We start from the raw sequence: 21,248 nt of genomic DNA, 5'->3' as shown, positions 1-21,248 counted from the left end.
CGAATTGTTACGGAGCATGAGACCATTCAGCTCATCAGATCTGCCAGCCCCCATTAAAGAAATACTTGTATACTGCCCTGTCCCAATCCACAAGCTCTTTCGCAGTAGCCCAGCAAATTTTAATCTAAACTCAGTCAATTCCCATTCCAAATCTAGAGAGTGGAAAGAACTGGTATTCATCTGGAACCTGTGAATAACTGTTTGATGTAGTATTTTCTATTGAGGAACATGGGTAGTACTAGGTTATGCTCAGTTGCTGCAGATTCTACTGCTGAATTATTTCAAGTTTGATACCACTATTTAGGATCAATTAAGCCGGTTATGTATCGAACTGCATTCTTCAGGTAGCCAAGGAGAAGGGGATTGCCAGGTGATTGCTTATTTGCGGTTCTCGGTCTTCTGATTCATTCTTGTTAATTCCTCAGATGCGGGTGACTGGGAGCATGACCTTCCATCACAGAGTGAGAACACAGGATCTGATAGAAGCCGCGTTTCATTTAGCCGTGCGGAGGTGAGCAGTGCTGGACCAGGGTCCCAATAAATTTGCAATCTTCCCTCGGTGTTAGATCAATTAATGTTCTACAATTCTTACCATTCAATGAAATGTTATTTTAATTTTCCCTTGACCTAGCATTTTGTAAGACTGATTGTGGTTGAAACGTGCAACTTGTACTGCTCGGCAGTCACTCAAATCCTCCACTTTCCCAATGTAACAAAATTGCACATCAGTCAAGCACCAAACAGTTTTAGAAAACTTTGGACTTTAGAAATATCTTACTGAGTTAAAATTCAATAGAATAAAATTTGAAGTTCATTTTTCTCCCAAGTCTTGCCCCTGATCCTTTGCCAATTGTGGCTTAATTGGTGGAACCCTCAGTGTTATGCCAAAAGGTGTGTTTTCAAACTCCATACCAGCAACCTGAGCTCAAGAATCTTAGCTGAATACTTCAGTGTGATACTGAGGCAGTGCTATACTGGCAAAGGTGCCACCTTCTAGATGTGATGTTAAACTAAGACCATATCTGCATTCTCAAGTGAATGTAAAAGATCCTGTGGCAATGAAGAATTGGGAACCAATTAATGCTAATAAAGTCATAGTTAACAAAAAAATTAGACAATTGGTTGTTATCACATAGAACAGTACAGTACAGCCCTGAAGCAGGTCCTTCAGTCCATGATGTTCTGAACTAATTAAACTAGTAATTAAATGCCTAACTAAACTAATCCCTTCTACCTATACAATGTCATAGAGTCAGAGTCATGCAGCATGGAAACAGGCCCTTCGTCCCAACTTGTCCATGCCAACCACGGTGCCCAACGAGCTAGTCTCATTTGGCCCATTACTCTCCAAACCCCTCCTATCCATGCACTTATCCAAATGTCTTTTAAATGTTATTATTGCACCTGCCCCAACCACTTCCTCTGGCAGCTCATTCCATATTCTATCCCTCCATTCTCTGCACGTTCATGTTCCTATCTAAGAGCCTCTTAAACGCCTCTATTGTATTTGCCTCCACCACTACCCCTGACGGTGCCTTCCAGATACCTACCACTCTGTGTAAAAAAAAACTTGTCCTGCACATCTCCTTTGAACTTGCCCCCCCTCACCTTAAGTGCATGCACTCTAGTATCACCTTGCTATTTTGCAGGAGATTGCTATATGCAAATCGGCTAGTGCTTTCTACCACATAACTACACTTCAAAACGAGTTAATTGTCCCTGAAAGGCCCGATATAAATGGCTTCTTCTGAAATTTGAAATGCCCATATTTTAGCCAATGTGTCTTCTGAACAGTGGTTTTGGGAGGTTATTTATTGACCCAGAGTTTCTAGGGGTTGGTGAACCATTTGCTAACCTCCTCTTAAGAAGATGCTCTAGCAAGAGCAAACTAGAAGAAAAAATTCAACTGTAGCCCAATTAACAAGATCCTGTACAGCTTTAGTGACTTCCAATTGCAACTTCCATAGAAATGTTTGGGCAGCCAGTTAGTTATACCATGCCTCCAGACTAAAGATACTTGCAAAACTGTCAAACAGCCTGATATTCACAATCAAATTCTATATAAATAAAAATAAAGGAGTGTTAAAAGTTTTTGAAAGTTATTTTAAATCATTGAAAACAAACTCAAGAAAACAGTTAAGTTTATTTGGATCAGCTGTAAGTTGCCTCTGGCTTGCCTACCAGCCTTTCCTCTCCATTAAAATGAAAGGAGTTGCTGAAGCTGCTAGTATTGTGCACAGGTGTTGAAGTCGCAAACCTCATAGCTGATGGCTGCTTTCATTCCAAATGTGTCCTGATGCTGGTCTGCTAGTGGTGGACTGCTGACTTCCTGGAATTTCCCAGCAGCTGATTGGAAAATCTATCCATTGATCCTAGTGTAGGTTCCAATGTAAAGTTCAGATAGTTTGAATTACATTAATTTAAATGTATTATATTATATCTTCTAGAGTTTTTTTGGCTGGTTGTCAGTAGCCTTGTGGTTAAGGGCATCACCTGTTTTTCACTGGGTAATAATCCGTTTGGAGTCAAAACAACTGTCACTGCAACTCCCAGTCCGGAGGCTTGAACACATTTTGGCTGAAATTCTTGAGCAATTCTGATGAGACATTAAACCTGAGGTTAGGCCTTTTGTGAGGATATAATATGCACTGACATCATTTCAAAGATGTGAATGGGATTTATTCTCTTTTTTTTACAAGAAGACGTTTATTTACATAACTTTCATCAGAATATTTTCATGGTTCTCAAATTAAAATATTGCCATCCCTTGTCCGGGATGTACTCCAGCCCTTGTGGCACCTTGGTGTTATCACATTACTATTTGTTGGTTCCTACTATCACCGAATTGGCTGCCTTGTTTCCTAGATTAAGGCATTCTGAACAGCAGCCTCCTGTGCCTTAACATTTCAATGATTCTATGGTTCTTAAACTGAGATTGTACTTCAAAAAGTAATTGATTAGATGACGCCCACTGAGGCATCTAGAGGCTGTGAAAGGTGCTTATTATATGCTGTATCTTTATAGAATCCTTGCGTTTCTTTTTACAGTCTACAATAAGCAGCCCGTCTCCCCCATGTGATGGCCTCTTTCACCGAGACTCTCTGAATAGCAGCCCCAAGATCTCCCCAAAAGATGCTGGCAGTTTCTGTGAGAGTATGGAAGTCGATGAGAACCAGGACTGGGTATGGCGTATTTCTGACCATCAGGCAGGACTTTCATTTGTTTCCCAGGAGGTCATGAATTCTTTGACCTTTTTGTCAATTGTAGTAAACAATTACTGTTCTGCTGTCACTGCAAATTTTCTGAAACATTTTCAGCAAATCCCTGGAGGTACTGAGCATTTTGTTCTTGTTACATGATGTGAAGGATATTGCAAGAGTGTTGTGTGCGCTGTCAGGAAGCAGTAGCATTGTAGATGAGGATTTAAAGGTGAGACACCCCAACTTGATCAGCAGAAAGTGGTCCTGCACCAGCCAGGGCAGCAGTAGAGTGACCGTAACACATCACAGGGCAATGCCCTCTCCTGCGCAAGCGAACACAAATAATCTGAAGGATAATGTGATGGAAGGAAGCTGGAGCTGCAGGAAGTGCAGGAGCTGGTGTCAGTGTGAAATATTTGATTATGGTTTTTGTAATGATCTGACTGACTGATCTTTGTTTCTTTCCACCTGAAGGATTCACTGTCCTCAGGGCTCAGCCCCCCGCGAGTTGCAGTGCAGATAATCGGTGCTGAGGATGATGATTTTGATACCGAGGCTGAACAGGTAAGTGTCCATTGTCGGAGTTAATTTGACTGCAGATAGTGTGAACCTACCTAGATCTTAATCCCCATCTGCTCACTTTACAGATTGATGTCCAGTGCAGCTGTTTCCAAAGCATTGATCTGGTGAAATCCCGTCCTGCACATTTGGTTGCCTTTTTACATCATGTCGTGTCACAGTTTGAGGCGGCTCCATTGGTAAGGATCATGGACTATGGTGAGAGATAAAGTCGTTGGATAGGGTCAGCAATAAGGATGGGGCCTGATGGTGAAGATTGATGCTGGTGTTCATATATAGGGATGACCATTGGCATTTGGGAAGGGTCAGATTCTAGTATGAGTGCTGGCAGTGATGAAAAGGGCTTTTTCTCTAGTGATTGGGCAGGAGATAGGCTGTGCTGGTAATTGCTGTCAATAATTAGTGGTTTATTTTCTACCCAGCTCTGCTACCTCTACGCCGATCTCTACAATCACACAAATTCTAAGGATCATCGACGGATGTTTCTAGAGTTTTGCCACCTTTTCCTGGAGAAGGGTTCGGTGAGTCAGGCAATGCAATAACTGCTGCAGCTTTTTCTGTATCTTGGAATTGTCTGGACTTCTGACACAGCGATTCTGTGCTATCTGGAACAACTTGAATATTACTATATGTCCTAATATAGTTCATAGGATGTTTAGAATTTGTCTTTTACTTGTCCCTTTATAATCTAAAGGATGAGTAGGATTCTCCCTGTGACTTTCCTTGGATGTATATAACCCATGTACAACTCTATATATGGGGCTTAAGATAAATATTGGTTTTGGTGGTATACCTTCAGTTGTATAATTGTTGTTCATTACTTGTTGAGATGGAGATCTTCCAATATACTGAGCAGAGGCCAATTTTAAACCAAATTGTTCTGGGGTTAATATCAGCTTCACATCCTGTAATGGTTGCTTGTTGAAATCTATTTCTAACTGGAAGTTCCTCTGGTGAAATAAAAAATAGACAACAGAAATCATGCATGTAATGGAGATTGAAGCCCACCTTGCAATCTTGTTGGTTCTCTTTCTCCTTTAGGCATTGTGCCTGGTCTCAGAAACTGAGGTAAAGATCCCTTTTCCCTGAGTATCCATAGAAACCCAGAATTTCCCATCTCTGCTTGTTTGTTATTCCATTTGCTCTGGGAAGGTACTCTTCTTGAGAGAATTGGAACAGTTTTTTCCTCTGTTGGAGGCATTGAGAGTCAGCAGTATCAATTGTGTATTAACTGGACTAGAGGGGTGGGGTTTGGATTGCGACTCTGAGAGCAGGAGGGTGGGAAGGCCGTGACCCTGGACAATTGAGGAGGGCAGGAACAATACAAATTACACTTTGAAGTTCTGTTGTTTCCTTATTCCCTGAACTAAATGTGTAGTAAACAATGAACAGCGGATAGAGTATTGGTCTGAGATTCACTACTGTGGATGCAAAGGAATGTGTGTCTGTGGCAATTAATGATTCAAGCCTAAATGTTGTTTGCATCTTGCTGTTTATGCCACTTTGCTCATTACGCACTTTTTGGTTTACTTGTTGCATTTCTGTTCTTTTCCCAGAATCTCCGAGTTCAGGTACCAGAATGGATCAGTGTAGAGCTAGGTAAGTCCCCAAAACCAAAACATTTCCAAACCTATGCTTGGGAAGCCCAGGTACATTCACTACTTTGAATGCCTGAATATAGAAAAAAATAAGAATTCCATTTATTGATGCATAAAATAACAATCCAGGTTTCTCCAACTCTAAAATGAGATTCCTGCATGTTTTGGCACTGTTGCTCATTCTTTGGTATCCAGTACCACATGGCACCAGCGCTATGTACAGGTTGCTCTGTAGCAACTTGCCAAATTTTCTTCAGCACGTCCCAAGCCTGTGTCTTCCAACGCCCAAAGGAATACGGTCTTCAGATACATGGGGATGTTGCCTCCTAAAAGTTACAGACCTGGAGATAAATTAATTTGTTCTTTAGCACCACTGGATCAAAGTCGTAAGCAACCAACCTATCAGTAGTGTGGAAGCATCTGCACCATATGGACTTCTCTGAATCCGAGAGAATGCTTGTGACTACCTTCTGAAGCACAGCTAAAGGTGGATACTAAATGCTGTCATTGCCAGTAATGGCTGCATCCCGTCTGTCAAATACCTTGATAGCCTTTTGACATCTTACTGTTGTCAAAAGGCCATTAAACTGTTCTTAAAAGTCTTGGATAATCAGATACATTTGAAAGAAGCTCAATCTTAAATAATTATAGAAAAAAATCCAAAAAAAAATTAAAAGGTTCTAGAAATTAATTTAAAAACAAGATTTAAAAGAAAACTTGCCAGGCATAAAGCTGAGGGACTGGTGTGAGTGCCTCTATCTCTTCCTCAAGCACATTTGTGCTACACCACCAGAAAATGGCATCAGACCTCCTAGCTTGTAGGTGGTTTTCATGTTTCAATGCGCAGGAGTGTAGGTCAGAGATGAGCTCACCTGCGCTTCTGTCTGCAATTGCTGACCAGATTTGGTTCTGGTGATGTGGAGCTCACTGCCTGAATGAGATATAAATGCATCACCATAATTGTTCTCTGTTCAATCCTTTCAGAACGTAGAAAAGGAGATCTGTCTGAGGAAATGCAGCGTAGCTGTGTGCAGGGGATGCAGGACAGTGTCCTGCCTGATGTTCAGACGCACCTGGAAGATTTCAGGTAAACACAGTTAGTCACATTGTCATTATTAGCTGCTGGTGCAGATCATAAGCAGCAGACCCATGCAGTATAATGGAAACAACCTGCCCAAGAGGAAATGATAAGCCACCATCAACCCCATTCCCCTTCACTGTCCCTTCAAGGTTCCTTGCAGTTTTGGAGCAAATATTTGCAGGCAACAATGTTTCCTTGTCTCATTTTTAAAAGTCTGCCAGGGGAAAGAATATTACTGCCAGCCTCTGTCCCTGTTCACAACATTGTGCTACCATTCCATCCATCTGATTCCTGCAGTTTTGTTGGGAATGTTTGTATACAGTGTTGTTTCCTTGTCCCTTGTTTGATCCCCTCCTGCCTGGATCCTTCACTCTATTGTTCACCTATGGTTTGCATTCCAAGCCTTTGCACTCCATGTTATTGTACCAGAATGAGGGTATGAGTTTGACTAATTGTAAAAATGTTATTTACTTGAGCAATAACGATGTATTCGCCTCTCTTTTCACCTTTCCTTTGGGATTTTACAGTGGGGTTGGCTGGTTCAAAGCTGTTTCTGAGAGTGTAGTTCTAGTACTAATCTATACCTGCATCTCAACAGGCAAAAACGTAATATGGGAATGACAATCGGAGAGAATGAATTGGCAAAGTTGGATGCAGAGCGAATCCGAGACCGTGTGGCAGCAGAGCAGAAGGAACGGGTGTGTGCAGAGCACCTGTTACAGAAGATCGACGAGGTCCTGTAAGTAGCATTTTAAAATCCAGCATTCAAGTGATTGATGTTACTGGGTGTCAATCTCAGATTGTCTGGTAACAAGCAGACTGAGCTCTGGGACGGCAGCTAAGTATGGATATTGACAAAGTTCTATGAGATCAGACAGAATTGATGACTGTTACGAGGCCATGCTGTGATCAGCTCAGACTTCAAGCTTTCAGTTCACTATCTGGATTAATGAATTATGCTAAGTACCCCACAATTACTTTCTGGGTTTTTCTTCCTCCCATTTTAAAGAACAGCATTGCAATTCCAATTTTCCAATTTGGAGGCAGTATTTGGAAAGCTTTGGAAGATCGTGATGAATGTACCTGCAGTCTTTGTGCTGCTTCCTTTCCTTACCCTGAGGAGGGACTCGGGTCCTTGAGATTTTTCAATGTTACGAACCATTATTTTTTCCTCTGCCATTTTTAATGCATTTTAAATCTGTTTAAACTCCCTCATTTGACATTCTGATTCCAATTTCTTGCTGATATTTTGCCCTCCCTCTATTATGAAAACATATACAAAATCCTCATTTTGGTCAGCCACTTCCTCCAGCCCATTATAGTCTTGCCTGCAATAATGACATTTCCCCCATTCGCCATCATTTTCTCTCCTCTACAATTTCTTCTGAATACATTGTGCCTGGGATTGCTAAGCCCTTCTTTAAACTATGTCTATTATTGCCACTGTATCATAATCCCTTGTGGCAACTTACATGTATCTGGTTGTGACTCTTATTTATCATGCCATGTGCATTTATGCCCATACATTCCAAACTTGCCTCAGCCCTCTGGCTGAACCCTTCTATCTCTCTTTGCCCCTACATTGCACTTACACGCCTTGTTACCCCTCCGAATTATTGTAATTCAGTTTCCCCATACCCCTTCCCAATTACCTTAAAACCTCCTTAACAGCATTATTTAACCTACACTTCCCACATATGTCTAAGCTTTTTAGGGGCAATCTGTCCATCAAACTGGGACTTGTAATGCTCAGTTGCAGTTGATTAATTCGACCTGCTGGACTTTCCGTGTTTGCTCATGTTGTTGGATCACTCACAATTTTTGTTTTGCTTTTTAGTGCGACCTTGTCCCCTTCTGAGGAAGAAAAGAGGTAAGTTTCATAGTTTCCTGCTCATTAGCTCCATAACATCCAAACTGACTTCTGCTCTCTGTGCACACACTGTATTTTCAATATTTCCATTGTTCCTTTCATTGCAAGTTGTAATCACTGAAAATAGTTTTCAGCTAAATTGAATGATTTCTGAGCCTTTGCTCAGTGCAGCGGAAGCCATTCTCCCCAATGTCAGCTAATGAACTCAGCCCTTTTCCTGGTGCTCACAAATTTGTGTCCTGTGTCCTTGAGCAATGGTATTTCTTCCTGGTAACTGATACAGACTCCTCCATTCCCACTCTCTCTCTCTTTCTATGGCAGTAATTCTGTTGCGGATGTGATCCTCCTCTATATGAAGCAGCTTGGAGTGAAAATGAAGGAACTGAGGAACCTGGACAGAGATCGCAGGTTACGAGTCGCATTCTTCCCAAAGAAGAAGGTTTGTGTTTATGCATTTACACGTTGTTTATTTGAGGTTGGGGGATGGGGTTGATTACTTCAATGCAGAGTGAATATTTGAAGTAGGTTACCTCACCCTGCATGTTGCCAGACTTCTTGCTAGAGATCTACTGATCTAGATAAATGGAGATTATTCCATTACGTACATGACTAGTACATGTTAAAAAGACTTTGGAGAATTAGGAGATGCTTCACTTGCCATAGAATACCCAACCGCTGACTTGCTTGTGTACTGAAGTGTGGCTGGTTGAGTTAAGTTTTTGTTCAGTGGTGATCTCCCCCAAAGAGTAAATGATGGGTAATTCAATGATTCTAATGTCGTTGACCATAAGGGGAAAATAGAACCAGGATGATTTTCCACTTTGTCAGCTGATGCCAGTCTCTGTTTAGGATCATTTGGATAGAGGTGATGCTAATTCTTAGAGTATGTGTCTTCAGGCACTACATCCAGGACATTGTTGAGGCCCATAGCTTATAGCATTGTTGGAGCACATATCCAGATGTTTATCGATATTCCCTAGAGTGAATCAAAATGGCTACAGCTCTGTGATACTGAAGTTAGTAATAAAAATGGAAAGGAGAGAACTATTCCCAAATTAATGGGAATTGGAGTCTTTTAATTGAGGTGGGGTTGATTCTGGTTTCAGATGGGGCTGGGAGTTTGGTTCTGCAAGTGTCTGGCTTTGGGGGAGGAAAGCTGGTGTTTTTATTTGGTTTCATTTTGGAATGGTGTATAGAGATATTCTTGCTGCTCTTTTAAGCCAGAAGAGAACATGGGAATGTTCCACACTTGATTTTGGTTCAGAGATGACAGATTGTGGGGTATTTGTGAATGGTGTTTGCTGATTGGTTGTTGCTGGTTCACTGAGCTGGAGTCTGATTCTGCTTATGGTCTCATTCTGACTTTAATTTTGCACAATAAACAGCCAAGTATAAAGAAAGAAAAGGAAACTGTGAAAGATGATGAGAAAAAGAAACGTTTCCAGAGCATTCTGGACCCTATCCGTCGCACAAGCAAACAGGATCGCAATGCAAGTAAGTGTGAACTGAAATTATTTTGTTTAAAATGTAGGATCAAAGTGTCTGGAGACTGATTACTGACATCTTTGTTCAGTTGAAAAGGCTAAGTTACTGCACCAGAGGCAAATGGGACCATACATCCGATCAGCTTCTCACTCTGACCACAGCGAGAGATCAAAATCTATTCAGTTTTTCAGCGAGGGAAGTGAGGCAAGCTATCAGCCGGTGGTGATCGGCTCACCAGGAGCAGCTACGGCCAGCACTGTCCATGATGGGATCTCGGAGTGTGACACAGGTACACAGGAAATGCACTGCAATTCATTGTTACCCAGCACGAGAGAATAATTGGTGCACCACGACTGTATCGGTAGCCTTGCCTTCCACTGCCTCTGCTCCTGCTGTCAACTTCTTCCTATTGCTTTGTGTGTGTGTGTGTGTGTCTCTCTCTCTCTCGCTCTACTCTCCTTTCCCTTTCTTACCCCTTTCTGCTACATGTTCCTCATTCTCCCTCTTTCCTCGTCCTCTCTTTCCCCTAACCCCCCCCCCCCCCGTTCCTGCTTTTTTACCTGTCTGACCCAATTTCCTCCCCTCCACCCCATTGATCTCTCTCATCTGCCATCATCAACCAGCTTGGCCTTGGCTTCATTTGACTCTTGCTCTGCCATACCTCTCCCATTCCTTTTCCCATTTTGCTCTCTCATTCTGCTTCACTGTTTCTTCTTCATATAGTCTCCAGTAACAGACAAAGTCAACATTTAAAAATGTGTTTTGAGGTGGTTGAAGGGAAGTGGGAACAGAGTAGCATATTTTCATAGTTTAATTTGTATACAATTCTTTTGGTCTTTCAGCCTCTAATTTCCTCTATCCTTCCCAGATTCTGCTTTTGCAACACCTGCAACGTTCAAGATGTTGACAGACAATTCATTAATAGGGGATTCCAGCATTTCTACACCAAAGTCGGCCTTCGAGCTTCCATCCACCCTTGATCAGGTGATGGAGGAGGATAGAGAGTCAGAGAAGTGAGTAACTCTGGTCAGTGTTGGCAAAGTAGCGGAACAAAGTGGATCTGATCAAATGAAGCAGGACTCAAAGCAAGTGACTCCTTGTATATCTCACACCATATGTTTAGAGGAGATGAGTTCTGTTGGAGAACGTGGTTATGGGCTGATTGTATTGCATTAAATGCTGTTGGTTGTGGGGTAATTGCACTACTCTGTGGACAATTGTACCATGATCTTTGTTTCCTGCTGTCTAATTTTTAAATGTTTAATACCAGAGGGCATGCATTTAAGGAGAGGGGTGGTAAGTTCAAAGGAGATGTGCAGGGCAAATTTTTCTACACAGTGGTGCCTGAAATGCACTGCCAGGGTTGGTGGTGGAGGCAGATACAATAGAGGCATTCAAGAGGCTCTTAGATGCATGAATGCGCAGGAAATGGAGGGAAATAAACATTGAGTAGGCGGAAGGGATTAGTTTAGTTAGTTCGGCACAACATCGTGGGCCGAAGGGCCTGTTCCTGTGCTGTACTGTTCTAATTTTCTGTTGCCTTTCAGAAGTCTTGAGACTGCTACACCCCCGTGTACTCCTAAACCAGGTCGCCGGTGAGTTCCCAATGAATCTGAGTTTGCTAAAATGGGCAATGTAAAGATATGATTGTAGGTGTGGACCTGCCACCATAATATCTCCAGCTGTAGAAAAATGGCGAATCTAGCCCCTCTGCAGATGTTGACTCTTCTCACACATCTCCTTTCAACTGGTTAGAATAACATTATTTTGATGTTATTCTAACCAGTTGAATAACATTATTGAGACCAATACTTGGGCAGAGGTCTATCAGCTATGCAAAACTATGATACAGAACTGATGGATACTAGCCTATTTGTAACACCAGGGTACTAATGTGTTATTATTGATGTCAGATGTAGTAATTGCAGTGGCAGATCTGTCACTGCATAATGCTGCAGTGCAGTACTAGTGAATAACTATTCAGTTTAGAACAGATCTGTCATCATAACAGTGAGTTACTGTACTAGGTGCTGATCTTTCACTGAGATGCAGTACTGTTGGACATCAATCTATCAATATATCACTGAAATACTGCACTAGTGGGTTCTGATCTGTCACTATAACATTGAGGTAAAAGTATTGATGGCTACCATTCTGAAACTATAGCACCAGCTTAGTGCCCATCAGTAATGGTGTAGGATCATTCAAAGAATGAGCATAATATGAAAAGCATTTTCATAATGTGTATTGTTTAGTTAGGATTTCTCCTATGATGTTGCCACCAGTATTGTAAATACAACAAGGCATCATCTGCAAGTTAATGTCCCAAGTTCTTTCTGTCAAGTTGCAGGAAGATTTGGTGGGGCATCTGATCTCTGTATGCTGGTAGTGCAAGCATATTGGACCAAATGGCTTTTCCTGTGCATCATGAAACAAAAGAAGCCATTCAACCCAATATGTTGCTCTACTCTTTTGGGGTGGAAAGCCAACTGAATTAGAGCGATTACTCAATGTTTCACCTACCCCTGCAGTCCTCTGGCCAATCATTGTATACTTCAGTCAGGAGCTTTCAGTAATATTTTTGGTCCTGTTTCCCCAGAGCGGATGGGCATGGCTATGGAGCATGGACAGAGGCTGGTTCTCAGACACACCCCCTGAGCCAGACAGAGGAAGATCAAATGCACTTGTCGGATGTGGAGCAAGACCCAGCCAACTGGCAGCAGCTGGTTAGTCGGGATGTCCTGTCTGGCCTGAAACCACATGAGATCAAGAGGCAGGAAGTTATTAACGGTAAGGTAACAGATAGTGAAGGGTCAAGAATGTTAAGGGTGGAGAGGACTGTTTTGATGGGGACCTTAGAGAGTGGGAGGATGCCAGAGATTGATGGGGTATGTAAGAGTGGACTCAGAGGAATGTTAGAAGCATTTGAGATTGTGAAAATGCCAGGAGATTCACAGTGCGATAGGAAGTGTCTGGCGAATCTCAGGGAAAATAGGCAGTATGTTGAGGATCTTGGGAAGAATGGGAAGCTCCGGGCAATCCCAAAGAGGATGTGAACTGTGGAGGTGAGGTGGTGGGACTGGTGTCAGGATGACAACAAATCTAGGGGCCTACTAAGATCAGCCACACATACAGGTAGTGCAGAGGATGACTGCCTTCATGCCAGGTGGCATCAGGGGTCATATAGTGCAGAGTATATTCCTGTGTATTGTTCATTTTCAGTGCAGTTTTTGGGAATGCATATGTGGAAGTTTACTGAGTGCTGATTCTAATCTTCAGTGTTTCTCACAAGTCATAACTTTGTCTTGTCCTCTGATAACTTTGTACAGAACTTTTCCACACGGAGCGTGCTCACATTCGAATGCTGAAGGTTCTAGATGTGATCTTTTACCAGAAGATGATGCGAGATGGCAGCATACCCACAACTGATGTGAGAAACATATTCTCCAACCTTGAGGAAGTCCTGCAGCTTCATGGTAACTGTTGAAATAACTGCTTTAGGGCCCAGCATTCAAGGGAGTAAAGTTGTTGAAGTAGGGGGATTGATGGTCTAGATGGTTCTGATGTTTAAGTTACTGGATGACTATCCAGAGGCCTGCAATATTGAGATGGGAATTCAGATCCTACCTAAACAGCTGGGGAATGTAAAATCAATCAGTCAGATAAATCTGGAATCAAAATGCTAGTCTTAATAATGTCCTGAACTCCCAGATTTAATAATGTCCTTCAGAGTAGGAAGTCTACCATTTATTATATGGTTTGGTCAAATATGTCTCCAGACTCACCCTTTTAAGTGCCCTCTAAATTGCCCAACGTGCCCCTCAGATCAAGGGATGTGAATGTTGGCCTGGCCAACAGTGTTCACATTCTGCAAACCACTGTTTTAGTAAGTGGAAATGAAAACATCTTTGGATTTTAGCATTATTCCAATTACTGAGCTGTGTGAGGCCCCCAAGCTACAACTGATTGGGCAGGAGCCCAAACATAAGGACAGTGCACTGTAATGATTGAGACAAGGAATGTGCAGCTCTGGGCCAGCTCTGTGATAGAAAGTGTTATTGCTGATAGTGGAAGATAAGGATGTGGAATTTCCAGTTAATACTGACAAATGTAGAATTGATCATCTTAGTGCAGAGAAGTTTAACAGGAGATTTTCATTGACATTGTTAAAATAGGTTTCAGTAAACTAAGGAAAAGCTTGAGTGATAGAAGGTCAATAATCAGAGAAGACAGATTTAAGGCAATTTACCCAAAATGTGGGGAGAAGAGGATAATTTATTTTGTATGGAGTTTTTGTGATCTGGAATGCACAGCCTGAAATGCTGGTGACAGCAGATCCAATAATAACTTTCAGAAGAGAACTGAATGAATAAATTTTTTAGAAGGAAATAGCCGAGATGAATGGGACTAATTGGTAGCTCTTACAAAAAAAAGCATGACGACACGAGCTACGGGCTGAATGGCTTCCTTTCTTTCCTACCATAGGATTCCATGATCTACTGCTCTGGATTAATTTAGCACAGGGTGATAATGAAGTAAATGTGATTCTAAAGGTAGATTTGCTTTTTCCCCCAGTTTCATTAAACGAACAGATGAGAAAAGTCTGGAAAAGAAATGAAAACTTTGTGGTTGATCAGATTGGAGAGGACTTGCTAAGCTGGGTGAGTGTCCATGTATAAATTGTATGGAATTAATGAGAAGAGGATGCTTGGGATGGATCTTCCTCTGAAAAGGCAGAGAGTGTGGGCAACAAATCCTGTAGTGCAACTTCAATTTTAGGACATTGTGGGAAATCAATGCACATCCATTAAAATTATATTTATTGAGGTGACTGGGATCAAAAAGAAAACCTCCTGTGACAAGTTATTAAAATGCAGGTTATAGCTTCTGCAGGCCAAACATCACATCCCGGACAAAGCTGCAGGATCCCTCTGGACGGTCTTCTCAGCCTAGTTTATCTTCACTGCTTCATAAATGGCACGGAGGGAGGAATGCAAAGCTTATAATTGCTTCGACAGCAGGGTAACTAGTAGGGTGTGGAAATAGTGCTGGGTTCTTAACTAGTTGCAGTCCATATTGATCACTTGTATAAAGGAACTAATTTTAATGTAGCCACGTTGATGATGCAAAGATAGGAAAGTTGTGAAGAGGGCACACTCTCTGCAGGGACATTGGTAGGTTAAGTAATAAGGCAAAATTTGTCTGGAGTACAATATGGGGAAGTACAAGGTTATCCACTTTGGTAGGAAGAAGAGAAAAGTAGAATATTGCTTGTGAGGAGAGAAACTACAGAATGCTGCAGTACAGAGGGATCTGGGTGTCCTCTCATGTGAAACTGGTTCAGCCAGTAATTGAGATAGAAAATGGAATGTTGTACTTCATTGCAAAGGGTGTGGATAACAGAATCAGAGGTCCTACTACAACTGCAGAGTATTGATGATGAGACCATAGTTTTGGTCTCCTTATTCAAGGATGGATCTACTTGAAATGGCTGTAGTTCAGAAAAGCTTGATTCCTGGGACAAGGGGGTTGAAGAGAAGTTGAGCAGATTGGGTCTGTTCATTGGAGATTAGCAAGGTAGGTGCTGAGATGTTTTCCAGTTGGAACTAGGAAGTATAGTTTCAGAATAAGGGGTTGCCAATCTCAGACGAGAGAAGAGGAATTTCTTCTCTTAAAGCATTGTGAACCTTTGGAATTGCCTGTGCTGGAGCAGTGTATGGACTGAATTGTTGAATCAGTTCAAGGCTGAGATTGTTGGTCTATGGGGGTGTCAAGAGTTATGGGAAATGGGAAGGAAAGTGGAGCTGAGTCCAAGATTGGATGACAAAGCAGACGAGAGGGGCAACATGACCTACTCACATTTGCAAAGTTTGTGTTCAAGGACTTGACAGCTTACACCAGGATCCAGCAAATAATCGGGTATAAAACATACAACCATCTCAAGTAGAAGAAACACAGTTACCTCTCCTTGTCTTTCATTGGCACTCACTGTTGATTAGTCACCATTGTTAATCACATTGGTCAGGGTTCATTATTGATAACTGAACAGAGTGAGCCCTGTTCGCTTCCCCACAGATATGTTTTCCGATTTTTTTTTATATAGTTTCCAGCATCTGCAACTTTTTTGATTTTTCATAACCAGCCCTATCAACACTGACTGAAACTGGCGAGTGGCACATCTTATGACCCCTCAAAGCCTCCTTGTCATTTACCAGGTGGCACAGATAGTAGAGTTGCTTGGCACACATCTGAGTAATTCCTATTTTCTTTCTCAGTTCAGCTGTTCTGAAGAGGAGAAGTTTAAACGAGCTGCAGCTACTTTCTGCAGCAATCAGCCCTTTGCTTTGGAACTGATCAAATCAAAGCAGAAGAAAGATTCAAGATTCCAGGCAATCATTCAGGTGAGAAGTCTCAAATTCTGAGTTTCTTCCAAGTTATTACATATCTTACATGAATAACCAGTAAAGATGTTAATGCGATGCATCCAGTCCCAGTACCAAACCGCAGAGGTACAGATCAAATTAGATGGAGAATAAAGGATCTGTACATGTTCCCTTCAAATACGCTCAGGGCAGGTACAGCATGGTTTAGGTATATTTTAAAGGAAGTTTTATACTGTCACTGTCTAATATTTTGGAGCATACTTGCATACCTATTACAACTCAAAGTCAGCACATCCGGTCCATCCTGATTCCCAGCAGATAATCCATTAGTCCCATTCACCCTCTCCTTATTTCACCGTATTGCTGCAACAACTTCTCCCTGACATGCCACCTACTCCCCTTTAATTCTTTTGCCACTTAAAGGGTAACTTGCAGAAGCCAGTTAACATACCAGCACATCTTTCAGATGTAGGAGGAAACAGAAGCATCTGGGAAAACGTGCAAACTTCACCTATGGAGCAGCCAAGATTGCAATCAAACTCGGGTCTCTGGAGCTGTGAGGCAGCAGCGTTAGCAGCTGTGTCACTGTGCCACCCCGTACACTATGGGTTAGAAACAGAATAAAGCTTGCTCAATGCTGTCCCAATGTGCTCCCCTCTCTCCTCATTTAACCTGTTTTCTCTGTACCTCCTACTTCTACCTTGCAGGCATTACACTAGGGGAGAGAGGTGTTGTCATTGCAGATTGTGGGATATTGAGAGGGGTGCTGATGATCTTATCAAATTATTTTGTATAGAAAGTATGTACAACAGTGATTTACACAGGACCAAAAACTGCACAGTGAATGTATAGACAGATGGGAAGTTCTCTTCTGGGTGTTATTTATCCTTGTTGTGAATGTAGTTTTCTATCAAATGGCGAGAGATTCCAAATGTAGATGGAATCAGAATCTGGTGACAGAAGGCATTTGCAATGTTGCACATAGTTTGAGAAACTGGGTATGTTGCATGAGGTGGAAGATTTATTTTAGTTACAAGCTGATATTTTGCAGGAGGCACAGAGTAATCCACAGTGCAGGAGGCTGCAACTTAAGGACATCATCCCAACTGAGATGCAGCGTCTGACCAAATACCCACTACTCCTGGAGAACATTGCTAAAAATACAGGTAGGACCAGTCTAGACTTGAGCACATACAGAATCCAAGGAATCATTAAAATAGAACTGCCAGATTGTGCACAAAAATGTTATTAAAAAAAGGCCGAGAGTGATGTGAACAGAGGCGAAGGCAATGGGAGAAACTTGGGGAGATAACCTTGTAATTATGTATGTTTCATTACAATCCCCATGTTTCACGAGGTATATATTGTGAGCATGAGAATAAGACGTGTACGGGAAGCATTACCAATAGCATGTAATGCGTATTAGAAGTTGAGCAGGTACACTGCCTGAAGTGGTATCAAAAAGTCTCCACTGCTGGGAGTCTTGCCAGTAAACTTCTAAAGACACCATCAGAATCTCTCTTCTAGTTATGTGTGTTTGAGAAGAGATCCTCCCCTAATTGGCACACAAGTAACTGTAACACTGGAAAAACAGGTTATGTATTTATTTCATTTTACAAGTGCTTTAATTTAGAGCTTGCTCTGTTTTCTCTGGAGGAGGATAAAATTATTTTTCCGTACTGAAACAAGTCGTCTTGTTCTTAGATCCAGAACAGCACGAAGAGAAGAAGAAAGTGAAACAGGCAGCAGAATGCTGCCGTCAGATCCTGAACTTTGTGAATCAGGCTGTGAAGGAAGCTGAAAATAAGCAGGTGAGTGTTTGAGGTGAGGACTCTGTACATGAGCCCTTACCATGCACCGATATGTTGGCTTGAGTGGGGAAGACTCTGTGCAATAACCCTTGCCCTTTGAACATAATAGATTGAGTGGTTGCCAGGTGTACAATAAGTGAATCCTAAGCAAAATACTGCAGATACCAGAAACCTGAAATAAAGAACAAGTTTGCAGTCTGCTCTTCTAAAGGGTGTGAATTTCCTAGAGCTGAAGATCTATCAGATAGAGATCTTCTTTCATTACCCTTTCCTTGGTAAACATGTAATTGATACAGAGAAAACTATTCATCTGTTTTGTGATAATACATTTTTTAAAAAGTATATTTTTTGATTGCTAATGGACTTTATTAAGGGCACATATAGTGTGCTGATACTGGATGAGTGCAGCTGTTTCTTCCCTATTCATTGACCGCTTAATTCATTGTTTCTTTGCATCACTGTCAGCCCTTTTTATTGACTGGCACCAACATTCACCCAGACAGGTAAAGGGGTTGGAAGGAAAAATAACCCAAGGCTTGTTATACCTGAGACAGTAAATAGTAATTCCTCATACAAAAATTATTTATTTATTTTTTAAAAGCTAGATTTTCCCCAGTTGATTTATTTCAAATCATCCCCTTGCCACCCACCCCTACCTCTCTCCACCTGTTTTGCAACTGGATTATTTAGATGCACCAGAAACCTTGTACGTTGACGATGGGGTAACTGAGTTATACAGGACAGAGGGAACTGATATGGCAACCTGAGATTCATGAAGCCTCTTGCTTATCAAAGAGCCAAAGGCTATCATTGAAACACAAAGTGTAGGTGCTCAGGACATCAGCAACTTGAAATGCTTTCTGTTCTGTGATCGGTCTGGTATTTCCTTATGAAAGTTAATGGATTCTTTCTTGTGTCAGCGGTTGGAAGATTATCAGCGGCGCCTGGATCTATCTAGCCTGAAGCAGTCAGATTATCCGCTGATTGAGGAGTTCCGGGTAAGTGATTTAATGGAAAAATATCAAAGCCCTTCATTATCAAAGTTCAGATGAGAAATGATTAATAAAACATTGCAGAGACCCATTTTGCATTGAGCACAATTTGTAATTACATTTTTGTTTAAGAATCTGGATCTTACAAAGCGGATCATGATACACGAAGGGCCTCTGACTTGGCGGGTGAATAAAGATAAGACAATCGGTGAGTGAAAAGCTCCATCAGAAGATGAACTGGTAGCTACTGACCTTTTGAAGGGTGAAAACAGATGAGTTTTATTTGGGAACTGGCTTTGTGTTCTGCTGTGAGTTTATCTTGCACACTGTTTCCTGATCACTTTACACCCTGCACACCTGAATGTCTTATAGAAAGTATTCAGGTGTCAAGTAAAGAATGATTCTTATCTTTTATTTGTAATGTGTTGCTGCTGCACTGTGAACTAGGGTACAACACTTATTTCATCAATGAAGCATCTCTTTTGGGTGTTTATAGTTTTGGGTCGGCGCAATAAATGTTCCTGTTCCAAGAATTTGTGGTACAAGTTTGAGTCTCAGATACTGTACAGGATTCATATTTCTCATGTATTTACATTACTGGATCTTGTGTCTCTGGTATTTAGGTGCTAGTTTTTGTCTCGGTACTTCAATATAGGGTTCTCATCTGTCTAGTATTTACGTAAAGGAGTCAGAACTCTGATATTTACAGTATAGGATTCTTGTCCCATGGGTATTTACAGCACAGGTTCTTCTCTTGAATACTTAACAGTTCTGGTTCTTGTATTTTGGATGAATTTTGTCTTTTGGATGATTCTTGTGTAGATTTTAGTCACACAGATATTTGCAGTAGGCATGCCTTTCTTGGGGATTCATAGATCAGGTTACTGTCTCCCAAGTGTGGTGCAGGTTTTTGTTTCTAAGGAGTTTACAGATTTGATTTTTGTCTTGGATATTCACAGTACTGGTTCTTGTATTTGCAGTGGTGTAAATATCTGACGATAAGAAGCTCTACAGTGCAGGACTCCTTGCTGTCTAGTGTTTGTGATGCTTGTTCTTCATTTTCTTGTATTTGGTCATTGGACATTTGTAGGAGCTAGAGGTTTAACCAGCATATCCATACAGTGCATTCCCACATTACAGCAATTCAAGTCATGAAAGTTCACCGTTGGGGAATTCACAAGTCACTACCAAAAATTTGAGATACAAAATAAAAAGATGTACGACTAATGGAATTAATATGAGGAAAAAAATTAAATACTAAATGTGGGGGGAAAAACACCCACAAGTTTAGTCAATTATTTCAAGGGCTTGTGTTGCAGACAGTCGTGAGACTTTGACTGTTTTCTAGAAATGCAACGTGGGTTACGTTTTTAATGATTTGTGATGGGAAAAGATTAAGTGCTCCAGTGTGAATGGATGGACAGCTACTAGCTGCATCTGATGCTATGTTAAGTACACACTGGAGCTACAAAATATTAGGAAGATTGTGGCAGGGCTTCTGCCTCATTCTGTTCTGAGGCTGTTTTTAATAAGTGATGCTGTGCATTTCACAAAGCTCTTGACCTGCTTTCAATCACTTTACTGACTGCAGCATCAGAAAGAAACTATTTGATTTTTCTCCAAACCATGCTTTTGTATTGGTTTGTGAATTTTTCTTTCATGGTTTGTAATGTTATGCAGTTACCCAGAATTCTGTTTCCATTTTTCAATCAGAAGTGGGACTTTGAACTAGATTTGACGGTTTGCCTTTAAATGCTGGACATCTACTCCAGTGTGGAATCTTACCTTAACCCCCACCTAGAAACCTACTGGACTTGACTGCTGTGTGTTATAGATTTCCAGCAAAATGCAGGGATTCACAAGAAGCCAAGCAATTTACACTGAGTGCATCTCACTGAGAATGTATGGATACTTACTCTGTTCTTTTGTATCAACACAGATCTCTACACACTTCTGTTGGAGGACATTTTGGTTCTATCTCAGAAACAGGATGAACGGTTGGTGTTGAAGTGTCACAGTAAAAATCTTGCTGCCAATGCTGACACCAAACACACCTTCAGCCCCATTATCAAACTCTCGGCTGTGCTTGTGAGAGAAGTTGCTACAGGTCAGTTGCTTGCACAATAATGATCAGATGGTACAGGGTGGAAAGAAATTTAAAAAATTAAAACTTGAGGCTGAGGAGATGGAAAGGATTGCCATAAGTAAAGCAACTGAGAGTGGATATTGGTCATCCTAATTCATTCATC

At 41.4% G+C, this 21,248-nt stretch overlaps 1 protein-coding gene across 7 annotated transcripts in view; it reads left to right on the top strand.

The window, feature by feature from the left end:
- Positions 1 to 21,248, top strand: part of LOC127583792 (rho guanine nucleotide exchange factor 12-like) — a 97,954-nt gene that overhangs the window by 59,821 nt on the left and 16,885 nt on the right. For 6 of the 7 annotated variants that reach the window (XM_052040149.1, XM_052040146.1, XM_052040144.1 and 3 more), the window contains 23 exons: positions 426 to 511; positions 3,048 to 3,182; positions 3,675 to 3,764; positions 3,848 to 3,958; positions 4,202 to 4,300; positions 5,336 to 5,378; positions 6,362 to 6,464; positions 7,057 to 7,197; positions 8,296 to 8,328; positions 8,650 to 8,767; positions 9,714 to 9,822; positions 9,902 to 10,102; positions 10,682 to 10,826; positions 11,361 to 11,408; positions 12,413 to 12,603; positions 13,143 to 13,289; positions 14,389 to 14,474; positions 16,089 to 16,214; positions 17,248 to 17,362; positions 17,901 to 18,007; positions 18,928 to 19,005; positions 19,132 to 19,207; positions 20,939 to 21,106. In XM_052040149.1, coding sequence (XP_051896109.1) covers positions 426 to 511; positions 3,048 to 3,182; positions 3,675 to 3,764; positions 3,848 to 3,958; positions 4,202 to 4,300; positions 5,336 to 5,378; positions 6,362 to 6,464; positions 7,057 to 7,197; positions 8,296 to 8,328; positions 8,650 to 8,767; positions 9,714 to 9,822; positions 9,902 to 10,102; positions 10,682 to 10,826; positions 11,361 to 11,408; positions 12,413 to 12,603; positions 13,143 to 13,289; positions 14,389 to 14,474; positions 16,089 to 16,214; positions 17,248 to 17,362; positions 17,901 to 18,007; positions 18,928 to 19,005; positions 19,132 to 19,207; positions 20,939 to 21,106 — 2,556 coding nt within the window. The remainder of the gene's footprint in view (positions 1 to 425; positions 512 to 3,047; positions 3,183 to 3,674; positions 3,765 to 3,847; positions 3,959 to 4,201; positions 4,301 to 5,335; positions 5,379 to 6,361; positions 6,465 to 7,056; positions 7,198 to 8,295; positions 8,329 to 8,649; positions 8,768 to 9,713; positions 9,823 to 9,901; positions 10,103 to 10,681; positions 10,827 to 11,360; positions 11,409 to 12,412; positions 12,604 to 13,142; positions 13,290 to 14,388; positions 14,475 to 16,088; positions 16,215 to 17,247; positions 17,363 to 17,900; positions 18,008 to 18,927; positions 19,006 to 19,131; positions 19,208 to 20,938; positions 21,107 to 21,248) is intronic. The other variant, XM_052040145.1, reaches the window with a different exon arrangement.

Source organism: Pristis pectinata, chromosome 27, assembly GCF_009764475.1.
Source record: "Pristis pectinata isolate sPriPec2 chromosome 27, sPriPec2.1.pri, whole genome shotgun sequence".
Lineage (NCBI taxonomy): Eukaryota > Metazoa > Chordata > Chondrichthyes > Rhinopristiformes > Pristidae > Pristis > Pristis pectinata.
The sequence above is the reverse complement of the archived record's forward strand: the minus strand, read 5'-3'. Positions and strand labels throughout refer to the sequence as shown.